The sequence below is a fragment of the Moschus berezovskii genome, chromosome Y (assembly GCF_049115385.1).
Source record: "Moschus berezovskii isolate FMDL1 chromosome Y, NW_MosBer_1.0, whole genome shotgun sequence".
NCBI lineage: Eukaryota > Metazoa > Chordata > Mammalia > Artiodactyla > Moschidae > Moschus > Moschus berezovskii.
The window spans coordinates 11,786,185-11,811,666 of record NC_142489.1 but is presented as its reverse complement, the minus strand read 5'-3'; the positions used below and the strand labels follow the sequence as shown (position 1 = coordinate 11,811,666).

The following is a 25,482-nucleotide window of genomic DNA, read 5'->3' as shown; positions in this document are numbered from 1 at the left end:
GAGGGAGGTGGGAGTGGGGTTCAGGATGGTGAACACATGTACACCTGGGGCAGATTCATGTCAATGTATGGCAAAAACCACTACAATAAGTAATTAGCCTCCAATTAAAATTAAAAGAAAAGATCATGGCATCTGGTCCCCTCACTTCATGACAATAGTTGGGGAAACAGTGTCAGATTTTATTTTTTTTGCGGGGGGAGAGCTCCAAAATCACTGCAGATGGTGATTGCAGTCATGAAATTAAAAGACTCTTACTCCTTGGAAGGAAAGTTATGACCAACCTAGATAGTATATTAAAAAGCAGAGACATTACTTTGCCAACAAAGATCCATCTAGTCAAGGATATAGTTTTGTCATGTATGGATGTGAGAGTTGGACTGTGACAAAAGCTGAGCGCTGAAGAATTGATGCTTTTGAACTGTGATGCTGGAGAAGCCTCTTGAGAGTCCCTTGGACTGCAAGGAGATCCAACCAGTCCATTCTAAAGGAGGTCAGTCCTGGGTGTTCATTGGAAGGACTGATGCTAAAGCTGAAACTCCAATATTTTGGCCACCTCATGCGACGAGTTGTCTCACTGGAAAGACTGTGATGCTGGGAAGGATTGGGGGTGGGAGGAGAAGGGGATGACAGAAGATGAGATGGTTGGATGGCATCACAGACTTGATGGACATGAGTTTGAGTAAGGTCTGGAAGTTGGTGACGGACAGGAAGGCCTGGCTGTGGTGCAATCCAAGGGCTCAATAAGAGTTGGACAAGTGATTTCCCGAGCTTTGTATTACCATCTCATCTGTCTTTGGTTGGCTGTGATGCCTTCTTTCATCTGGCTTCTAGTTTCAGTGGCAGTGTCCTTCAGGACCACATGACAGTGTGGTTCTGTGGTGAAGTACTGTTTCTCCTCATGGTTTGTGTTCATATTTTATTTTCTAATGGCATAAAAACTTTAAAAAAATATTTTCACAGAACTAGAACAAATAATCTCACAATTTGTATGGAAATACAAAAAACCTCGAATAGCCAAAGCAATCTTGAGGAAGAAGAATGCAACTGGGGGAATTAACCTGCCCGACTTCAGGCGCTACTACAAAGCACAGTCATCAAGACAGTATGGTACTGGCATAAAGACAGAAATATAGATCAATGGAACAAAATAGAAAGCCCAGAGATAAATCCACACACCTATGGACACCTTATCTTTGACAAAGGAGGCAAGAATCTAAAATGGAGAAAAGACAGTCTCTTTAACAAGTGGTGCTGGGAAAACTGGTCAGCCACTTGGAAAAGAATGAAACTGGAACACTTCCTAACACCATACACCAAAATAAACTCAAAATGGATTAGAGAGCTAAACGTAAGACCAGAAACTGTAAAACTCCTAGAGGAGAACACAGGCAAAACACTCTCTGACATAAATCACAGCAGGATCCTCCATGACCCACCTCCCAGAATATCGGAAATAAAAGCAAAAATAAACAAATGGGACCTAATTAAAATCAAAAGCTTCTGCACAGCAAAGGAAACTATAAGCAAGGTGAAAAGACAGCCTTCAGAATGGGAGAAAATAATAGCAAATGAAGCAACTGATAAAGGATTAATCTCCAAAATATACAAGCAGCTCCTGCAGCTCAATCCCAGAAAAATAAATGACCCAATCAAAAAATGGGCCAAAGAACTAAACAGACATTTCTCCAAAGAAGACATAAAGATGGCTAACAAACTTATGAAAAAATGCTCATCATCCCTCATAATCAGAGAAATGCAAATCAAAACTACAATGAGATACCATTTCATACCAGTCAGAATGGCTGCTATCCAAAAGTCTACATGCAATAAATGCTGGACGGGGTGTGGAGAGAAGGGAACCCTCTTACACTGTTGGTGGGAATGCAAACTAGTACAGCCACTATGGAGAACCAGTGTGGAGATTCCTCAAAAAACTGGAAATAGAACTGCCATATGATCCAGCAATCTCACTCCTGGGCATACACACAGAGGAAACCAGAATTGAAAGAGACACATGTACTCCAGTGTCCATCGCAGCACTGTTTATAATAGCCAGGACATGGAAGCAACCTAGATGTCCATCTGCAGACGAATTGATAAGAAAGCTTTGGTACATATACACAATGGAGTATTCAGTTCAGTTCAGTTCATTCGCTCGCTCACTTGTGTCTGACTCTCTGCAACCCCATGAATCACAGCACACCAGGTCTCCTTGTCCATCACCAACTCCCGGAGTTCACTCAGACTCATGTCCATAGAGTAGATGATGCCATCAAGAATACATTTGAATCAGTTCTAACGAGGTGGATGAAACTGGAGCCTATTTTACAGAGTGAAGTAAGTCAGAAAGAAAACACCAATACAGTATATAATGCATATATATGGAATTTAGAAAGATGGTAATGATAACCGTGTATACGAGACAGCAAAAGAGCCACAGGTATATGGAACAGTTTTTTGGACTCTGTGGGAGAGGGTGAGGGTGGGGTGATTTGGGAGAATGGCATTGAAACCTGTATATTACCATATGTGAAACGAATCACCACTCCAGTTTCGACGCATGACACAGGATGCTCCAGGTTGGTACACAGGGATGACCCAGAGGGAGGATAAGGGGAGGAGGGAGGTGGGAGGTGGGAGGTGGGTTCAAGAAGGGGAACACATGTACACCCAGGGCGGATTCATGTCAATGTATGGCAAAACCAACCAATATTGTAGTTAGCCTCCAATAAATAAAAATTTTAAAAATAAATACAAAATAAACATATTTATAAAACAAAGATAACCATCAATAAAATGACAAGACAACCTAATAAGTGGGAGAAAATATTTGCAAATCATAAAGGATTAACACAAAATACATAGAGTTCTTACAACTAAAAAGCATAGCCAATGTTTTACAGTAACTATAAATAGAATATTTGGAGAAGGAAATGGCAACCCACTCCAGTATTCTTGCTTGGGGAGTCCCATGGATGGTGGAGCCTGGTGGGCTATAGTCCACGGGGTCGCAAAGAGTTGGAAATGACTGGGCAACTTAACTTTTAACTTTTTATAAATAGAATATTACCTTTAAGATTATAAATTGCTATGTTGAACACTTGAAACTTAATTTTGTACCTCAACGTTTTACTGAATAAAAAAAAAAAAAAACGTACCTGGGTAAAGTTTATACATAGGTATTCTACCTCTTGCTTCAAAAACCACCTCCAAATTAAAAAAAAAAAAGAAAATTATTTTAGACTGTGCTGTGTCTTTGTTGTTTTGAGTGCTTCTAGTTTTGGCAGGTCAGGTCTATTCTCCATTTGCAGTGTTCAGGCTTCTCACCTCCCTTGTGGAACATGAGCTTTAGAGTAAATAGGCTTCAGCAGCAGTATGTGGGCACTAGAGCATGAACTCATTAGTTGTGGCACACAGCCTTACTTCCTCTGAGGCATGTGGGATGCCACTGCACCAGGATTAAACCCATGTCCCCTGCACTGGCCGGTGGAGTCTTAACCAGTGAGATACCAGAGAAGTCCCAAAAATCCAATTTAAAAGGATAGTACAAAATTCATGAAGGTAATGGAGGGCTTTTTTAATCTAAATGAATCCTTCTGAGTGATGCTGGTACATGTGATTTCACTTTTGTATCTGTTTAAAATTCTGAGAAGTATAATTCTTGACAGATGATCCAAAGAAAACTTCTTGACAGATGATTCAAAGAAAAATAAATCATTTTTTTATGTGTAGGTAAATTGAGTAAATTCAATTTATATGAACGTTGGCAACAGACCATCTCAAAAAGAGATGAAACAATAAGATGCCTTGAGAGGAATACAAAGTTAAGAAAACTCAGATACAGCACACATACATTATAAACATACTAACTCTGTAAGTGTCCTGACGACTAAATTTTAATCTTTGTTTGAAAAAAAGTTTGTTTTGAGTTTTAGTACCAATGACCTTTGGATAAAAACATTTACAAGACAATCATAAAATGGAGCAGTTAAAATAGTGAGTTGCACTATTTTTCTTAACTAAAGCAGATTATTTCCTTTTGAAATTATATATATGTGTATCTATATGTGTATGTATATCTATATTTACAAAATGATTACTGTTAAGATTTCAATTTTTGAAAAACTATTACCTAAATGTAGTAACATATATACAACTTTCATCTTTAAATTATTTCTATAAAGTTATTTGAAAAAAAAATACATCAAGGCATTTCATCAGATAGGCTTATACATTCCTACTTCATTTATAGAACTTTTACCAAAGTTCTCTGGAAATCTAGAAAATGTGATAAAATGAGAATAAAGGCCAAATGTTTCAGCAAGGTAGAGGCAGAAAATCAGGAACTGTTATAAAATGGTTAAAGATTAAGAGTAGTTTGTTTATATGAAATAAAAAATTTCACAGAGCTTGTTAAAATTTACTAATGATAAAGGATTTGAATATATTCTCCCTCTCCCTCTCACTGAACCATGTTGTACAAGCAGAAAATCATGGAATTTTAGGTCACCTAACTCTAGAAAACATGTCACTTAATATATTTGTTATGAGAGTGGAGGCCACTGTTATGAATCTTTCACACAATAAATAAACTTGCATGTTTCCTTTAAAATTGTAAATTCTTTAATCATTTTCTACTATACATTTTTCCAGCACTTATTTATTGGCAATCATTGCAATAACTAAAACCTCACCAACCAGAATAAAAGACATTTACTTTAAAAATACGCATACTTTTGTAAGTAATGCTTTATAGAAGGCATCTCAGAAACTACCTTAGAGGTGAAAAATTAAAAATTTGTTTTTTATATACTGTATTATAAATATATGTTATACATGTGTGTGGACATGTATGTACATATTATATAAGTTTTGAAAAGGAACAAAATCTGGGTTTTAACAGAAATTCTAAAACTAAAACAGTGGAAAATGCTTTAAACATGAAACAACTTTAGTAAAACTTCTGTACAATTTTAAAGTTTTATTTACACACATGAAATGTAAAAGGAGTAATGCATAAAATTACAGAACTCCATATATTTAATGGCAGGTAAATCTTGAAAAAATAACATACCAGTCACAAATATTTTCAAGCAATAAATATGTATTCATAAATAGTGTAAATCTGTATCAAGATTAGAAACAAAAATCACAAAACTGAAGTTTATTCCTTAGTCTATGTGCAACTTATTATCTTTGCATCTTCACTATTAGGCTATTAAACATTTTTAAAACTTCCAATTTGGAACCAGTGGAAAACAATACAGAAAAACTTACAAGTGATTTAAAAAAAAAGCAACAAGAAAAACTAATCTTTCTTCTCTAATTTTTCACATTAAAATATTTAAGCAAAGATTTAACTATCTTAGCAAAAATATGACCAATGAGGGCAACGTATCTTCCCAAAGAAAGTTTTGAAAGGATAAAATACAGATGAAAGCCAATTTGTAAGTTCAGAAACAGTAAAAATAAAAAATAAAATTATCTTCAAAGCAGTAGTCTACTGGGCAGTGCCAAGTTTTGTCACACGAACATAAAACATATGATAATTAAGAAAAGCCGTATCTATCCTGGAGCAGAGAAGTGCTCTCCTATTTCCAGTTGTTTGACAATATTCTTGGAAGGTTGCACATAGCTTTCAGTCAGCACTCTTATTAAGCAGCTATAAAACCAGTGGTGCAGAACTTTCCTGAAGATGAGAAAAGGTGTCATTTAATATTCATGGATCAGTATCAAGAAGAGGAGGATGATACTGAAGGAGCCTAAAATTAAAAGTAAGGTATGTTAATTGTTTTGGTATATTATTACTCCTCAAAACTGTTCTCTATCTCATGGCTATAAACAATCTACAGTGTACTTACAAAGTGAGTTAGAAAGAAAGTCTTAAAGTTCAATAACCTGCTATTGTGACCTTTAGGGCCGTATTTCTTAAGAGCTGTAATTAATTATCCTGTTTTTTTTTTTTTACTTTATCATTTATTCACAAGAATTTATAGGACATATTAAAACTAAAAAAAAATTGTGGAAAAAACTAAAAATTCAATAAAAATTTCACTAGTGAAATGTCTGTGAACTTTTCTCAGCTAGAGCACCTATTTCTCAAAATTCTTTCCTTCTTAAGCAATCTGATGCACCATTCAATTAAAAATATCACAACTAAGTTTCAACATTTAAAACAAAAGACATTTAAACAATACTAACAAGCCAGGAATAAGTGTTTCCATTCACAAAGCCATTTGAAGTCAGAAGAAAATGTACTCGTCTTTGAAACGAACAGTTGCAGAGCATACAACATCTGTGAATTTTGTTTCATGCATGTTATATACCATTAGTAAAACACTATCAAATAAGTCCATGAGTTTAATACTGGTAACAAGAAATACATTTTAAATAAACACAATTAACATATGACAACAGAGGAGTATTAAAGACATACTGATTTTCTGGGGGATCATACCTACAGAATTAAGTAACCAATATTTGGCTTTATCAATTAAGAAGCATAATATTATGATAATATTCTCAAAGTACACAAAGGTTTTTAATGTAATTAATGTTATTATTTAGGCCACTCTAACTGAAAAGGAGTAACAGTAATATGCAATGATTTGATAAAGATAAAAGGTTTTCCAAGTATAAAAAAGAGGAATATTTTTCCTATGCATTATTACTGAACCAAAAGAAAATGTCAATGTCTTACTAATTCTTATAAATTAGGAAGTGAAAACAGACACTGCTTCACAACACAGCTAAATATGTACTCGCATAATAAATTCACTTACTAATGTAAACTGGTCATATACTTGCATCAGGTCCTCCATTTTGTATTCTTCTAGCACCACGAAATTGTCCAGATTTCCACTTGCTTTTCGTGCACAGTCTTGGCAATGTACTATGTATGTCTTTTGAGAATTGCTTTCATTAGTGACAAAAAGAAGATCAAAAACTTCCACCTATTTTATACAAGAGAAAAAGCACTGAGCAGACATAGCTGAAATTATTTGTACCACTATATAAAACTATGGAATTTTACTTTACATGAAAATATGTATGGTCATTTTGGACTAATGGTGGGACTTTGATAAAAGGCTCCATAGGGGAACTTGCTGGTGGGCCAGTGGTTAAACTCTTCTCTTCCACAGCAAGGGGCAAGGGATCAATTTTTCATTGGGGAGCTAAGATCTTGCATGCTGAGTGGCTAAAAGAATAAATGAATGGATGAAAAATACAGTAATAACTTTAAAATACATAGTAGTATGTTTGAGATGACAAATTTATTTTCCAGGACATCTGAAGACAACGATAGTGTTATGCATTTCAAGGATAACCTAATGAAATCATCATTATAACCATGGATCATCATGTTTCGATTTTCCACATAGTATCAGTACAAAAATAGTATTGATCAGTTCAGTTCAGTTCAGTCACTCAGTCGTGTCCAACTTTTTGTGACCCTGTAACTGTAGCACGCCAGGCCTCCCTGACCATCACCAACTGCAGGAGTTCACCCAAACCCATGTCCATTGTGTTGGTGATGCCATCCAACCATCTCATCCTCTGTCATCTCTGTCTCCTCCTGCCCTCAATCTTTCCCAGCATCAGGGTCTTTTCAAATGAGTCAGCTCTTAGCATCAGGTGGCCAAAGGATTAGAGTTTCAGCTTCAACATCAGTCCTTCCAATGAACAACCAGGACTTATCTCCTTAGAATGGACTGGTGGGATCTCCTTGCTGTCCAAGGGACTCTCAAGAGTCTTCTCCAACAGCACAGTTCAAAAGCATCAATTCTTTGGCGCTCAGCTTTCTTTATAGTCCAACTCTCACATCCATTGACCACTGGGAAAACCACAGCCTTGACTAGAGGGACCTTTGCTGACAAAGTAATGTCTATGCTTTTTAATATCTGTCTACAAAGTGAAGAGGAACTCAAAAGCCTCTTGATGACAGTGAAAGAGGAGAGTGAAAAGGTTGGCTTGAAGCTCAACATTCAGAAAACAAAGATCATGGCATCTGGTCCCATCACTTCATGGGAAATAGATGGAAAAACAGTGGAAACAGTGTCAGACTTTATATTATTGGGCTCCAAAATCACTGCGGATGCTGATTGCAGCCATGAAATTAAAAGACGCTTGCTCCTTGGAAGGAAAGTTATGACCAACCTAGACAGCATATTAAAAAGCAGAGACATTACTTTGCCAACCAAGGTCCGTCTAGTCAAGGCAATGGTTTTTCCCGTGGTCATGTATGGATGTGAGAGTTGGACTGTGAAGAAAGCTGATTGCCGAAGAATCAATGCTTTTGAACTGTGGTGTTGGAGAAGACTCTTGAGAGTCCCTTATACTGCAAGGAGATCCAACCAGTCCATTCTAAAGGAGATCAATCCTGGATGTTCATTGGAGGGACTGATGCTAAAGCTGAAACTGCAATACTTTGGCCACCTCATGCGACGAGTTGACTCACTGGAAAAGACTCTGATGCTGGGAAAGGTTGGGGGCGGGAGGAGAAGGGGACGACCGAGAATGAGATGGCTGGATGGCATCACCGACTCTGTGGACATGAGCTTGAGTGTACTCCGGGAGTTGGTGATGGACAGGGAGGCCTGGCGTGCTGTGATTCATGGGGTCGCGGAGAGTCGGACACGACTGAGCGACTGAACTGAACTGAGGTTGGTCATAACTTTCCTCCCAAGGAGTAAGCGTCTTTTAATTTCATGGCTGCAATCACCATCTGCAGTGATTTTGGATCCCAGAATAATAAAGTCAGCCACTGTTTCCACTGTTTTCCCATCCATTTGCCATGAAGTGATGGGACCAGATGCCATGATCTCAGTTTTCTGAATGCTGAACTTTAAGCCAACTTTTTCACTCTCCTCTTTCACTGTCATCAAGAGACTCTTTAGTTCTTCTTCACTTTGTCATAAGGGTGGTGTCATCTGCATATCTGAGGTTATTGATATTTCTCCCAGCAAACTCGATTCCAGCTTGAGCTTCCTCCAGCCTAGCATTTCTCATGATGTACTCTGCATATCAGTTAAATAAGCAGGGTGACAACAGACAGCCTTTAAGTACTCCTTTTCTTATTTGAAACCAGTCTATTGACACTGTTCTGGTTTTAGTTGTCTTTTCCTTCAGGGGAGGAAAGACACAAATGTCGGATCGCCACAAATATAGTCACAACTCTTTGTGATCCAGTGAACCCCAGCATGCCAGGCTCCCCTCTTTCACTATCTCCTTGAGTCTGCTCACACATCATAGTTGGTGATGCTACCTAAACATCTAATTCTCTGGCACTTGCTTCTCCTTTTGCCTTCAATCTTTCCCAGCACAAGGGAAAGATTTCCCTTGAGCTGGATCTTTTCCAATGAACTCGCTCTTCACATCAGGTGGACAAACTACTGGAGCTTCAGCATTAGCACCAGTCTTTCCGAAGAATATTCAGGGTTGATTTCCTTTAGGATTGACTGGTTTGATCTCCGTGAAGTCCAATTTCCGTGAAGTCCAAGGAGATCTCAGGAGTCTTCTCCAGCACCACAATTTGAGAGTACCAATTCTTTGGTGCTTAACCTTCTATATGGTCCACCTCTCATATTTGTACATGACTACTGGAAAAACCACAGTTTTGCCCATATGCACCTTTGTCAGCTAAGTGATGTCTCTGCTTTTTAACTCTAGGGCTAGGGCTGTCTCACATTTCCTTTCAAGGAGCAAGTGTCTTTTAATTTCATGCCTGCAGTCACCACCTGCAGTGATTTTGGAGCCAAGAAAATAAAATTTGCCTCTGTTTCCATTGTTTCCTCATCTATTTGCCATAAAGTGATGAGACAGGATGCCAAGATCTAAGTTATTTGAATGTTGAGTTTTAAGTCAGCTTTTTCACTCTCCTCTTTCACTCTTAAGAGGCTCTTTAGATACTCTTCACTTTCAACCATCACAGTGGTATCAACTCCATATCTAAGGTTGCTATTTCTCAATTCCAGCTTGTGATGCATCCAGCCTGGCATTTGGCATGATGTACTCTGCATATAAGTTAAGTAAGTAGGGTGACAACATAAAACTTTTTATACTTCTTTCCGAATCCTGAACCAATCAGTTGTTTCATGTCTGGTTCTAACTGTTGCTTCTTGGACAGCCATTCCCATCATTTTAGATCACTGATTTCCAAAACATCTGTGTTCACTCTCACCATCTCCTATTTTACCATACCCAGTTTCCTTTATCATGGCCTAAACATTCCAGGTTCCTATGTAATACTGTTCTTTACCACATGGGACTTTACTTTCACCACCAGACACTATCACAAGTTGGTGTCATTTCCACTTTGGCTCAGTTATTTCTTTCCTTCTGGAGCTATTAGTAATTGCCCTCCACTCTTCCCCAGTGGCATACTGGTTACCTTCTGACCTGAGGGCTCATCTTCTGGTGTAACATCTTTCAGCCTTTCGTAGTGTCCAAGAGTTCTCACAGGAAGAATACCCGAGTAGGTATTTTCTCCTCCACTAGACTATGTTTTGTTAGAACTCTTCACTATAACCTGTCTTTCTTGGATACCTCTGCTTGACATGGTTCATACCTTCACTGAGTTACCCAAGCCTCTCTGCCACGAGAAGGCTAAAGCTCCATGAAGAGGCCACAAATGTTTTGACTAACCTACTTTATTCCTTTCTGGACTGCCAGGTACCATTTTGATTAGTTTATTTTCAAGAGCAAGAAACTCATTGATGACTAATAACGGGTGTTTATTTCTTAGTCTATTACATTAAGGAAAATAAGCTCAGGATGTATTTATGACTGTATGATACCAAATACAGTGTACTTCTTTTACGAAAGAATGTTGAGTTGTAATGCTTCAGCCTGGAAAATGGATAATACCTAGAATACTTGTTTTCATAAACAGAAAAAAATTGTTATTTATCTGAGATAAAAAAGCTAACCAGAGTTTGTTTGGTCTTACAAAAATATACTTCAATGAGGTTATGCAATGTTAAAAAACAGCCAAAAGATTTAATCAGTATATCTCAGAATTAAAATATAATTTCAAGATTTCCTTTGGATATTCAATTTCTTAGGCAAGTGATCTTTTGACTTTTGACTTCAGTGATTAGAAAGTCATCACCTTAAGTCATCTTTGAACCACACTAGTAAAAGGTCAGAGTTCATAAGGTTTTCTTTTACTCTAATAGACAGTAACATAAGTTTAATGGCCCCAGTTAAAACATCTTGATTCTTCAGCTTGTTATCACTCCCTGCTTCTTCAACTATCATGTTGACTTTACTTTCTAAAGACTTTTAAGCTTCTTTCTCTTTTTTAATATCCCTAACACTACTAATCAATCTCAGCCCTCAGTACAATCACTAGCAGTCCAGTGATAAGACTCAAGCTTGCCCTGTTGGGGGGTTGGGATCAAAACATATATGGGAACTAACGTCTCACATACTATGCATTATGTGCACTCCCAAGACCCCAAACACAAACAAAAATGCTCAAAACTAGTCTCTTGACCTTCTTCATTTTCTTTAATTATAAACTACCACCTGATGAAACACGTACCTTGAGTCCCTTGCTATAGAACTTTAAAGTATCTTAGAATAAACATCAGATTTCTTAAATTCAAGATGCTTATAGCTACATACCACTTCTTAGAAATTTTTCAAAATACACGTTTTCTAGTCGCACTACTTAGGCTTTATATTATTGTACTATTAGACTGGTGCAAAGCAACTATGCCTTCAGACCCTGAATTTTAAATCATTCCAACTAGGCTCTTTATCAATCAAAACGGGGACCAATTTAGTCAACCCATTTTTGCCAACAAGAAATAAGTTTGTTTATTGTGTAGCATAAAAATCCGTGCTTCAGTATTCATTGAATCCTTGGGAAGGATTTTCTCCTGACTGAGGTTGAGGCGTGCTGTGATTCATGGGGTCGCGGAGAGTCGGACACGACTAAGCGACTGAACTGAACTGAACTGAACTGAACTAAACTGAGGTTGTCAAGATGCTTGAAGAAATGGTAGTTGGCTGGTGAAAGGTCAGATGAATATGGCAAATGAGGCAAAACTTTGTAGCCCAATTCATTCCACTTTTGAAGCACTGGTCATTGTTGTGAATAAATGGGCCTTTTCTGTTGACTAATGGTGACTGCAAGTGTTCCAACTTTCAGTGCATCTCGTATACTTCTCTGATTTAATGGTTATGTTGGGACTCAGAAAGCTGAGTGGATGAGACCAGCAGCAGACACCAACAGTGACCATGACCTTTTATACGTGCAAGTTTGCCTTCGGGAAGTGCTTTGGACTTCTCAGTCCAACCATGGAGCTGACTGTCACAGTGAATAAAATCCACTTCTCACCAGATGAAACAATCCGATTGAGAAATAGTCTGTGTTGTTGTGTAGAATAAAAGACAACAACACTTCAAAACGACTATTTTTTTTGACTTGTGATCAGCTCATGAGGCATCCACTTGCCCAGATTTTCACCTTTTAAATTTGCTTCAAATGCCAAATGACCACAAATGAACGAAATTGAGTTCTTGGGCAACTTCTTATGTAGTTCTAAGAGGATCAGCTTTGATGATATTCTCAGTTGGTTGCTGTCAACTTATAATGGCTGTGCTCCTCATCTTTGGGGCTCTAATCTCCACTACAAAATTTCTTGAATCACCACTGCACCGTATGTTCATAGGCAGTTCCTGGGCCAAATGCATTGCTGATGTTAAGAGTTGTGTACACCATTTTATGACTCATTTTGAATGTGAATAAGAAAATTGCTTGAATTTGCTGTTTGTCTAAAATCATTTCCATAGACTAAAATACATGTAAATAAATATCCAGTAATAATTCATTGACAAAAAAATAAAGATATCCACATTAAAATGGTATATAACAGAACCACATTTATTTAAGAATGCATTCCATTATCAAATGGCAACATTCACCAATGAAAAACTGAAATTACTCCTACATCAACTAATACTTGTTATGCCTTCCATAAAACACAATGATGTTCTTTTTCTCTGATTCAAGCCATTTTTCCCCTGCTGAAATAAAAAAAATTCACCTCTGAAGGGGCCCCTAAGGAAATGTTAGTCTTTTAAAACACTCTTTCTTTTTAATGGATTGATGTTGCTTGACAATATTGACTTCATTTCTGTCATACACCAATATGAATGGACCACAGGTGTACATATTTCCCCTTGTTCTTAAATCTTCCTCACAACTCCTGCCCTTTCCCACCCGCCTAGGTTATTAGAGAGCCCCAGTTTGAGTTCCCTGAGTCATAAAGTTAATTCCCATTGACTATCTATTTATATATGTTAGTGTATATACATCCATGTTATTCTCACCATTTATCTCACCCTCTCTTTCCCTCTTCTCCTCCACCCTTGTCCATAAATCTGTTCTCTATGTCTGCATCTCCACTGCAGTTCTATGAACAGAGTCATCAGTACCATCCTTCTAGATTCCAAATACAGGCATTAATATATTTTTTTCTTTTTCACTCTGTATCATGGGCTCTAGGTTCAACCACCTCATTAGAACTGATTCAAAGGTGTTCTTTTTATAGCTGAGTAGTGTTCTTGCCTGGAGAATCCCAGGGATGGGGGAGCCTGGTGGGCTTCCGTCTATGGAGTCACACAGAGTCGGACACGACTGAAGTGACTTAGCAGCAGCAGCAGTATTCCAGTATATACCACAGCTTCTTTATCCATCTGTCAGTCAGTGGACTACTAGGCTGCTTCCATGTCTTGGCTATTGTAAACAGTGCTGCAATGAACACTGGGATACATATGTCTTTTTCAATTTGGGTTTCCTAAGCATATATGCCTAGGAATGGGATTGTTGGGTCATATGGTGGTTTTATTCCTAGCTTTTTAAGGAATCTCCATACCATCTTTGATATTAGCTGTATCAATTTAGATTCCCTCCAGCAGTGTGGAGGGTTTCCTTTTCTCCATACTCTCTCCAGCACTTGCTTTTGTGGATTTGTTGATTATGGCCATTCTCTCTGGTATGAGGTGATACCTCATTGTGGTTTTGATTTGCATTTCTCTAATAATGTATGATGTTGAGCATCTTTTCATGTGTTTAAGAGCCTTTTATGTTTTCCTCAGAGAAATGTTTGTTTAGGTCTTTTGCCCACTTTTTGACTGGGGGTTGTTTGTTCTCCTGGTATTGAGTTGTATGAGCTGCTTGTATACTTTGAAAATTAATCCTGTCAGTTGTTTAATTGCTATTATTTTCTCCCATTCTAAAGGTTGTCTTTTCACGTTGTTTAATAGTTTCCTTTGCTGTGCAAACATTTTTAAATTTAATTAGGTCCCATTTACTTTTGTTTTTATGTCCATTATTCTAGGGTTTAGGTCATAAAAGATCTTGCTAGATTTATGTCATACAGTGTTTTGCCTGTTTTTTTCTAGGAGTTTGATAGTTTCTGGTCTTACATTTAGGTTTTTATTTTCAGCTTATCTTTGTGTATGGTCTTAGGAAATGTTCTAATTTTGTTTTTTTGCATGTAGTTGTCCAGTTCTTCCAGCACCACTTATTGAAGAGATAAGTCTTATCTCCTTTGTCAAATATAAGTTGTCCATTTGTGTGTGGGTTTATCTCTGGGCTTTCTTATTCCATTGGTCTACACTTTTTTGTCCCATACCATATTGTTTTGGTGACTGTAGCTCTGTAGTATAGTTTGAAACCAGGTAACTTCATTCCTGCACCTTCAATCTTCTTAAGATTGCTCTGGCTATTAGGGATCTTTTATGTTTCCATACAAATTGTGAAAACTTTTTGTTCTAGTTCTGCGAAAAATGCCATTAGTAATTCAATAGGGATTACACTGAATCTGTAGATTGTTTCTGGTACTATACTCATTTTCACAGTATTGATTCTTCCAACCCATAAGCATGGAATATCCCTCCATCTGTTTATGTCATCTTTGATATCTTTAACCAGTGTCTTTAATCGTCTGTATATAGATTTTTTTGTCTCCTTAGACAGGTTTATTCCTAGATATTTTATTTTTTTTGTGCAATGGTAAATGGGATTGATTACCTAATTTCTCTTTCTGATTTTTCACTGTGAGGAATCCAAGCAATTTCTGTGTACTGATTTTTGTCCTGTAACTTTACTACTTCCTAAGTCTTTGAATAATAATCTGTATATACGCCCACAGGCATTATAGTTTCACACATATTACGTTTACTTGCTTATAATGTGTATCCTCTAAGTAGAATGGAATGTCATGTAGAGCAGTTTACCACATTTTTATGTCTTCACTTTTAAATCTTTGCCACAAGAGAAACAATTAACAAATGTTTATGAAATTAAGCAGAAAGGACTTAGTAGTGTGTGGCGCATATATATATATATAATTGTATACATATACCAAAATAGATTGCTGGCAACTGTATACTTACGATAAATAGTTCCTACTTCAAAATATGAGATTATATGCATCTGATAAAAAAGTCTTACATAATTGCCACTGTTAGGAGATACATCTGAGTAAACACAGAGTTAACAGAGTATTATACCATCAGGAGGGGAGCTTGACGGAGAATGGATGTATGTGTATGTGGAGCTGAGTCCTTGTGTTGTCCATCTGAAACTATGACAACATTGTTAATCTATCATGCTCCAATACAAAATAAAAAGCTAAAAAAATATTATACCATCAAATGAAAATTTAATAGCTACCATGTTCAATTTCAACAAAATGCATCACATGAAAGGTATATATAAGTCTATAATTAAAAGACAAAAGAAACGAAACCCTAGAAAAACCACAACAAAACTGTCAATAAGAACAGTTACCTCACAAATGCTACAGTAATGTGCTGGTTCATCATTTGTCCGTCCATGCCATATAACCTCTTTTCCTGCTGCAATAAGGGCTTCCCTCAGTGTCAGACATTGCTTCAGAATTTTCATAAGACAATACCTAGTGCAGAGAATTATTGTGACAACTGAATACTGAGTACTCTTAGCACAAAGGATATAATCAAATAGAAATAACTTCGAAAATCGTGTTTCCAAGTCTCAAGTGGAGGCTGAATTCTTTTGATTATAATAAGGTAATAAAGTGTATATTTACTCTTAGTCAAAGCAATTATTTATATATCACACACTTTAAAATTCTATATACTGTACAAAGTTACTTATGGGTTATATTTTATAGTTAATTATAGTACTAAAAAAAGTACTATTATTATTGTTTCTAATTTTAATTTGAAGGTAATCTAATGGTATCTTTATATTAAACTTTTCGGTAATGTGTATTTTCCATACATGCATACTTATGATATTAATATAGTGAATTTTCACAAATTGTGCTAGTTGTTCCATAATTTGCTGTTACTGCTCAACACTGTGTCCTACAGGATCCACAAATGTGTCTCAAAGCTCTCCTCTGAAGACAGAAGTGGATGATGTAACCTGGCAAGAATAATTTAACTCTAAAAAGTATAGAACTGGTTTAGCAAAAGTGATGTCACAACAATGTTTGTGAACCCCCAACAGTATCAGTTTGATCAGTATCAAACTGATTTAGAACTCTCTGATATACTGAACTGCTACTGAATCAGAGTTTGGAAGATACCATCATATTATTACATAAACTATTATTTGAAAGAAAAGATAAAACATTAAATGTATCGACTATCCTCCTTACATTTACTGTTTTTAGTCTTTATTTCATATTAAAATGTAGAGTTATTGATACCAAAGGCTTTATTTCCTGGTTATCTTCAGTAAGACTATACCTGGCATATAATAAGCACATAATAAATACTTGATTCCTAAGTAGGAGATGATTTATCTTTTCCAGATTACCTTACTGACAGAGCTATACACAAAACTGAGCCTAATAGGGTGATAACACTGTGGACACCCTACAAATCCTTTTAGCTGGCTTCGTTAACTATTCAAAGAACACTTTGTATATATATTACAAAGCTGAATCTACTACGTTATCATTTAATTTCTTTTAAGGATTTTATTAAAACGAATGTTTTAATATTAATGAATATATGAGATGTATAAAAATAAAAGAGTCAAACCTCTATAATAAACGTAATAAATTTCAGGAATCTTCAAATGTTAATTATGAACTGAAGAAGTTCACAGAGATCAGTCCTGGGTGTTCACTGGAAGGACTGATGTTGAAGCTGAAACTCCAATACTTTGCCCACCTGATGTGAAAAGCTGACTCATTTGACAAGACCCTGATGTTGGGAAAAAGTGAAGGCAGGAGAAGGGGACAGAGGATGAGATGGTTGGATAACATCACCAACTCGATGGACATGGGTTTGGGTGGGCTCCGGGAGTTGGTGATGGACTGGGAGGCCTGGCGTGCTGAGGTTCATGGGATCACAAAGAGTTGGACATGACTGAGCACAAGAGAAAAATGATAAGATTCCTCTTTGATGGAAGAAAAGTTGGGGTGTTTGCATTTCAAACATTGAGAGAAATCCTGATAAACTGGAGGGGTCCAGATGATATTGAGAACAATGAAGGTAGAGAATGAAAATGGTAAAAGTGAGAGAGGTTTTAATTTTATGACCAAGTGAGAGATGTTTTAAGGTTATGACCAAGAAGTAAGAAAACTACAAGATGATAACCAGCTTTTCTTCATTACTTTTTCTCTCTTATCTCACTATTCAATTTATATGTAAACTCTTGAGTTCAATCTTCACAACAGTATGTTGTATAATCTTTCTCTAATTCCACTTCCAAGTAGATCACAATCCAAGTTAGCTAGTCTGAATTTCTTTAATTGCCTTTAACTGTTTTATTATTATCTTCCATTTTCCAATCTTTACCCACAAAATAATAAACAGATTCACACTTTAAAACTGTAAGTCAAAAATCTCTTTTCTTCTTCTATAACACATAGAATTACTATCTAAACTACTTAACATTGCCTACAAGAACCCTTGTGGGTTTCCCAAGTGGCTCAGCAAAAAAGAAGGTTCCTATCAGTGTAGGAGACACAGGTTTAATCCTTGGGTCTGGAAGATACCCTGAAGATGGAAATAGTAATCCACTCCAGTATTCTTACTTGGAGAATCCCATGGACAGAGGAGCCTAGTGGGCTACAGTCCATGGGGTGGCAAAAAATCAGATGTGACTGAGCAACTAAACAACAACAAGTACATCTATAATCCTATACCTTATCATTTTCCTGAATTCATAACCACAGATATTCCTTTCCTTTGTACTGTTACAGCCATTTCTGTCCCATGAACACATCAAAGTTGTTTTTATTTAAGGCTTTCACTTGTTTTCAGGATCTGAAATGCTTTTACCCATCGCTCTTCTTCTAGTTCTCTTTTTTATGATTCTGGCCCATTATAGAAACCATGCTGTGATAAACACTTAAACAAAAGTAGCATTTTCCATGACCTTAACCAAAATACAAATTTGTAAAAATATACTTTACAAATATTACTTTATCATAACTTATTTGCTTGGGATTTTGTTTATCTAGCTTTACCAGATCAAATCACACAAAGAAAAAGACTGTTTTTTTACATTCTACAGTATCTATTTTATTGCCAGGAATACTGTCAAGAATAGAGTTTGTGGTTCTCAAATATTTGATGAATGGTATTCATTCTGCATAAAACCTAAAGAAAACATAGGTCAAAAAGAGACAAATGGAACATCTGGATCAGCCTATAATTATTTTCATGAATTAGAGTTAATGGTCATATTGAAGTTACCAAATGACCACCCATAATTGTGGATCTATCGCTGAAGAATTGCTTTTGAACTGTGGTTTTGGAGAAGACTCTTGAGAGTCCCTTGGACTGCAAGGAGATCCAACCAGTCCATTCTAAAGGAGATCAATCCTGGGTGTTCATTGGAAGGACTGATGCTAAAGCTGAAACTCTAATACTTTGGCCACCTCATGCGATGAGTTGACTCATTGGAAAAGACTCTGATGCTGGGAAAGGTTGGGGGCGGGAGGAGAAGGGGAAGACAGAGAATGAGATGGCTCTGTGGACATGAGTTTGGGTGAACTCCGGGAGTTGGTGATGGACAGGGAGGTCTGGTGTGCTGTGGTTCATGGGGTCACGGAGAATCGGACACAACTGAGCAACTGAACTGAGCTGAACTGAATATGAATTACTGCCTCAGTTCTAAGTTTGAGTGACAGATGCTCTTTCAAACTTTTCTAATTTTAAATCTCAAACACTTAAAGAAAATGGAATGAGTCAATAAGTAAAATACTGCATACCCTTACTGAACAATTTTTGTTTGGGTGTATTTGTTAGAAGAAAATTTTGAAAATAAATTCAAAATTAGCACTATTTCTCAAAATACTAGTTTGTGAGACTAACTAGACTATCTAGCCTAATTAGACTATCTAGTCTAAGATTTAGTACACTAAATCTTTGTCTACCATTGACAAAATTCACAAACACACGTAAGTGGTGAAAGGACTTAAAAACAACAAAAAAAATAGTAATTTAAATATTTAGCCTGTTCCAATATTCATTTGGTGATGGCATGGGGGGAGAGGAAGTGAAAGAAAACATATAAACTGAAGTTTGGAGAAATACTGGTAAGTGGCTCGTCCTGAAAAAATGGACCAACAGACTCCAAAAACATTATGATTCCATTCTACAGCAACACAATAATAAACTAAGAAAATTTTCTGCTTTTGTTAACTTGTATGTTGCACAAGTCCATTCTCTGATTTTGTCAACTTATGTTTACAATATATGCTGGTCTGTTAAGTGGGCAAAAGCAGTATGTCTAAAAAAACAATGAATATACATTAATAAAAATGACCTATTGCAAAGAAAAAATTACAAACCATCACCTCAACCTTCAGCAAGTCAAAAGCTTCTTACAACAGTAACATAAAGGATCACTAACCACAGATCACTACCAGAAATATAACAAAAAAGAAGTCTGAAATACTGTGAGAATTAGCAAAATGAGACATGAGAAAGAAAGTAGCAGGAAAGAAATGGCGCTGATGCTTGTTCAATAGTGATTTGCCACAAATCAATTTGTAAAACACACAGAATGTGCAAAGTGCAATGAGGTAAACAGCAATAAGATGATCTATGCCTATATTCTCAATACACCTACAAATGAAATGGGACAGAAACCTAAGGTAACAAATGAGCAATTACTAGACTATATATGCTGCTACTGCTGCTAAGTCACTTCAGTCGTGTCCGACTCTGTGTGACCCCATAGACGGAAGCCCACCAGGCTCCCCCGTCCCTGGGATTCTCCAGGCAAGAACACTGGAGTGGGTTGCCATTTCCTTCTCCAGACTATATCTTTACTAGGAAACTCATACATATGTCCTTTTTCTTAACCTTTGACGAAACAGATGTCCTAGGACCCCTTTAGTTTTAATATTGGAAGTCTGTCTGAAGCACAGGGAGTGAGAATATTATAAATATCTCATAAAGAAATTATCCTTTTAAATTTAAATTTATGAATGGATCAAGAAAAATGGGGATAATTTGACTGTAGGAAATTTAAATAGTTAAGACTTTAAAAGGATAATTTCTTTATGAGATATTTATAATATTCTCACTCCCTGTGCTTCAGACAGACTTCCAATATTAAAACTAAAGGGGTCCTAGGACATCTGTTTGGTCAAAGGTTAAGAAAAAGGACATATGTATGAGTTTCCTAGTAAAGAATCATGTATACCTTCATTATTCTCTATGCCACAATAATGTCTATTTCAAAAGAAACAATGTATTTTTTAACATGTGAATGCTCTTATTAAGATTTTGGGGCCACTTTATCATCTGATATCAACTGACATAAATCTCTGGGAGAAAAACATTCATTAGGTAACTTAATCATATCCCGTCCTCCATTTTCTCCCCACCGTAAGTGTCCAAAAGAACTACAGCAACTTTGGAAAGGACTTACTTAATCATTTCAAAAAGCTTGGGATCTGAAACTTTGATGTTTCGTGCCATATTCCAGGAGAGATGAACCATGGGTACTACTGACTTTACGCTTTGCAATTTGTTCCACTCATACCGTTCCACTGCCAATTTATACTGGCTGGCTAGCGTGGGGAAAAAAAATATAAGTTAAAAATGAAAATAACAAAATATATGAACATAATCATTATCACCACTCAGGTCATCATTTTAATGGTAATTCTGGAAAAACTAAAAACACTAAAATATGGTTCTCATAAAAATTATAGTTAAAAACTGCCATAATGAGCACTTCTTCAATTGATAGTTGTGTCCAACTCTTTGCAACCCCACAAAATGCCACATGCCAGGCTTCCCTGTCACCATGTCCCAGAGTTTGCTCAGATTCATGTCCACCAAGTTGTTGATGCTATATTATCATTTCATGCTCCATCACCCCATTCTCCTCCTGCCCTCAATCTTTCCCAGCGTCAGGGTCTTTTCCAAGAGTCAGTCAGCTATTTATATCAGGTAACCAAAGCACTGAAGTTTCAGCTTCAACGTCAGTCCTTCCAATGAATATTCACGGTAGACTTACTTTAGGACTGATTGCTCTGACCTCCTTGCAGTCAAGGGGGAATTCTCAAGATTCTTCTCCAGCATCACAATTTGAAAGCATTAATTCTTCGGTGCTCAACCTTCTTTAAGATCCAACTCTCTTATTTGGACATGACTACTAGAAAAACCATAGTTTTGACTATAAAGACCTTTGTTAGCAAAGTGGTGTCTCTGCTTTTTAATATGCTGTTTGGATCTGTGATAGCTTTTACTCCAAGCAGCAAGATTCTTTTAATTTTGTGGCTGTGCTCACTGTCCACAGTGATTCTGGAGCTCAGGAAAATAAAATCTGCCGCTGATTACAATTTTTACTCATCTATTTGCCATGAAGTGATGGTACAGGACACCATGACTTTAGTTCCTGGAATGCTGAATTTTAAGTCAGTTTTTTCACTCTTTTCTCTCACCCTCATCAAGAGGCTCTTTAGTTCCTCTTCTTTCTGCCATTAGGGTGGTATCATCTTCCTATGAGGTCACTGATATTTCTACCACAATCTTGAGTCTAGCTTGTGATTCAACCAACTTCTCATTTCACATGATGTATTCTGCACAGAAGTTAAATAAGCAGGGAAACAATATACAGCCTTGACATACTCCTTTCCAAATTATGAACCCTTCTGTTGTTCCATGTCTCATTCCAATTCTTGCTTCTAGTGTTACACGCAGGCTTCTCAGGAGACAGGTAAGGTGGTATTCCCATCTTTTTAAGATTTTTCCAGTTTCTTGTCATCTACAATGTAAAAGGCTTTATAGTAGTAAGTAAAGGTTTTGCTGGAATCCCCTTGTTTCTCTGTAGCCCAAGAGATGTTTGCAATTTGATCTCTATGGTTTTTCTTCTAAATCCCGCTTGTACATCTGGAAGTTCTCAGTTCAAAAACTGTTAAAGCCAAACTAAAATTATTTTGAGTATTACCTTGCTAGGATGTGAAATAAGTGAAAATGTACAGTAGTTTGAACATTCTTTGGCACTGCTTTTCTTAGGGACTGGAATGAAAACTGTCCCTTTCCAGTCCGGTGGCCATCGCTGAATTTTCCAAATTTGCTGGCATATTCAGGGCAGTAGTTTAACAGCATCATCTTTTAGGATTTGAAATAACTCAGCTGGAATTCCATCACCTCCACTAGCTTTGTTTGTGGAAAGTCTTCCTAAGTCCTACTTGACTTCACAATCCAGGATGTCCAGCTCTAGGTGAATAACCACAACATGTGGTTAACAGGATCATTAAGACTTTTTTAATAATACAGTTCTTTGGTGTATTCTTGCCACCTCTTCTCAAATCTCTTTTGCTTCGGTTAGGTCCATACCATTTCTGTCCTTTATTGTGCCCATTATTATATGAAATGTTCCCTTGGTATCTCTAATATTTTTGGAGATCACCAGTCTGACCCACTCAATTATTTTCCTCTATTTTTTATTTTCCTCTGCACTGTTTACCTAAGAAGGCTTCCTTATCTCTCCCTGCTGTCCTCTGGAACTCTGCATTCAATTGGGTATATCTTTCTCTTTAGCCTTTCACTTTTCTTTTCTTAGCTATATGGAAGGTGCTCTCAAGACAACCACTTTGCCTTGTAGCATTACTTTTTCTTGGGATGGTTTTGATCACTGCCTCCTGTACAATGTTACAAACCTCTATGTACAGTCCTTTAGGTGTTCTATCAGACTAAAAATCCCTTGAATCTATTCATCACTTTCACTGTATAATAATAAAGGATTTAATTTAGGTCATATCTGAACGGTCTAGTGGTTTTCTCTAATTTCTTTAAAATAAGCCTTAATTTGGTTTTACAAACTCATGATCTGAGTCACCGTCAGCTCCAGATCCTGTTGCTGCTATTGTATAGAGTGTCGCCATCTTTGGCTGCAAAGAATATAATCAATCTGATTTTGGTACTGAGCATCTGGAGACGTTCACGTGTAGAACCGTTCCTTGTGTTGCTGGAAGCAGGTTTTTGCCTTGACCTGTACGCGCTCTTGACAAAACTCTGTTAGCCTTTGCCTTGCTTCATTTTGTCTTCTATGGTCAGGTATCTCTTGACTTCCTACTTTTGCATTCCAGTCCCCTATGATGAAAAGGACATCTTTTTTGGTGTTAGTTCTAGAAGATCTTGTAGTTCTTCACAGAACTGTTCAACTTCAGCTTCTTGGCATCAGTGATTAGGCCACAGACTTGCGTTACTGTGATGCTGAATGGTTTCCCTTGGGAAAAAACAGATCATTCTGTCGTTTTTGAGATTACATCCACATAATGCTTTGTTGACTATGAGACCTACTCCATTTCTTCTATGGGATTCTTATTCCAAAACAGTAGATGTAATGGTCATCTCAATTAAATTTGCCCATTCTCATCACTTTTACTTCACCAGTTCTTAAGAGTCAATGTTCACCTTGCTATCTTCTGCTTGGTCACATCCAATTTATCTAGATTCATGGAACTAACATTATAGGAATTATGTGTTAATTTGTGGAATTATGAATAAACTATGAACGTGAATGCACATGAAATATTCTATTTTTAATTTTTTTTTTTTTTTTACATAATCAGACTTTACTTTCGCCACCAGACACATCCACAACTGCATATTGTTTCCTCTTTGGCTCAGCCTCTTCATTTTTTCTAGAGCCTTTCCTCAGTAGTAAGCTGGGCATCTATTATGTGGGGGCTCATCTTCTGGTATCATATGTTTTCTACTTTTCATACTGTTTATTTGGTTCTCAAGGCAAGAATGGGGAAGTGGTTTGGCATTCCCTTCTCCAGTGGACCATGATTAGTTGGAACTCTCCACCACGTGCCTGGTATTAGGCTGGCCTTTTTTACGTCTCTGAAGCCCTCACTTTTTTGGACTAGAAGAATTTCTCATCTTCCAGATTAAAAGAATGAGCCTCAAATATTTCAAAACTTATCTAAAGTCCAAAAGTAACAAAGCTAAACAAGCTATGATTCATTCCAATCTTTCTGGCCCAAAATGCCAGACTTTTTCATCGTGCATATATTAAACAGAGTTTGACAAAACATCTCATGTGGTGTACTAGAGAAAATAAAAAGTCTAAAAAATAATTATTCTGTTAAGCTTTCCCCTAAGTTTTCTTTTATAAAAACAATATTCAATGCTCTAAAATACCAAAAGTATATTGTCTATATCTGCAAAAGCACACTTCTGTTATTTGCTAAAATTTACTCTTTTATATACCTCTCTTAACTAGAATTCAGTCTCTGTATAGTAACAACTGTATTTCTCCTAGGACAAATTTTTTGAACTTTTAGTGAGCTACTTTCTAATTCATCATTAGAGAGAACTTTTTAAATGTACTACTTAATATATTTATTATTGCTATTGTATTATTTACAATACCTGTAAGTGGGCCAACATTCCAAGCAATATTGTTGCACCAGCCAACAGCCTGAACCCAGTGCACAGTGCCTGCATTTATCCAGACCAAATCTCCAGGTCTTTGAATGAACCTATATACAGGAACATTTGCTTCATAAAGATCTTCAAGATTGGGCCACCAAGAACTCATCAAAAAATTCAAATTATTTCTGAAAAAAATAAATAATGTTACTGGACAAAGGATTTTTTAATGTCTCATCAAAGATGAAAACATACTTTTAACAGATTAAAAAATGCTTTCACTTTATATAGTTTAATAAAACTTAATAATACTGTCAGAACTTCAGAACAGGGCTGAAGAATAGAAGACGCAATTGAAGAAAAGTAACAACATAAGAGAATAGGTACACTTATTTAATTATTTAGGTACCATTTGTCTAAACTTACTTTTCAAAAGTACAAATGTTAAATTTTCAAATTAGACTGAAAATAAATTTTTTAGTTTAATGTATATTTTGCTGCTGCTAAGTCACTTCAGTCGTGTCCGACTCTGTGTGACCCCATAGACGGAAGCCCACCAGGCTCCCCTGTCCCTGGGATTCTCCAGGCAAGAACACTGGAGTGGGTTGCCAT

At 36.6% G+C, this 25,482-nt stretch overlaps 1 protein-coding gene across 15 annotated transcripts in view; it reads right to left on the bottom strand.

Moving 5' to 3' along the window:
- Positions 1 to 3,227: 3,227 nt before the first annotated feature.
- LOC129557945 (lysine-specific demethylase 6A-like) overlaps positions 3,228 to 25,482 on the bottom strand; it is a 175,667-nt gene continuing 153,412 nt past the window's right edge. For 11 of the 15 annotated variants that reach the window (XM_055428603.2, XM_055428606.2, XM_055428608.2 and 8 more), the window contains 5 exons: positions 24,871 to 25,058; positions 20,906 to 21,047; positions 15,809 to 15,935; positions 6,783 to 6,953; positions 3,229 to 5,762 (listed from right to left, as the gene is read on the bottom strand). In XM_055428603.2, coding sequence (XP_055284578.1) covers positions 5,733 to 5,762; positions 6,783 to 6,953; positions 15,809 to 15,935; positions 20,906 to 21,047; positions 24,871 to 25,058 — 658 coding nt within the window. In that variant the 3' untranslated portion in view covers positions 3,229 to 5,732. Of the gene's footprint in view, positions 5,763 to 6,782; positions 6,954 to 15,808; positions 15,936 to 20,901; positions 21,048 to 24,870; positions 25,059 to 25,482 lie in introns of those variants that run through there. The other 4 variants (XM_055428604.2, XM_055428607.2, XM_088834370.1 and 1 more) reach the window with 2 other exon arrangements.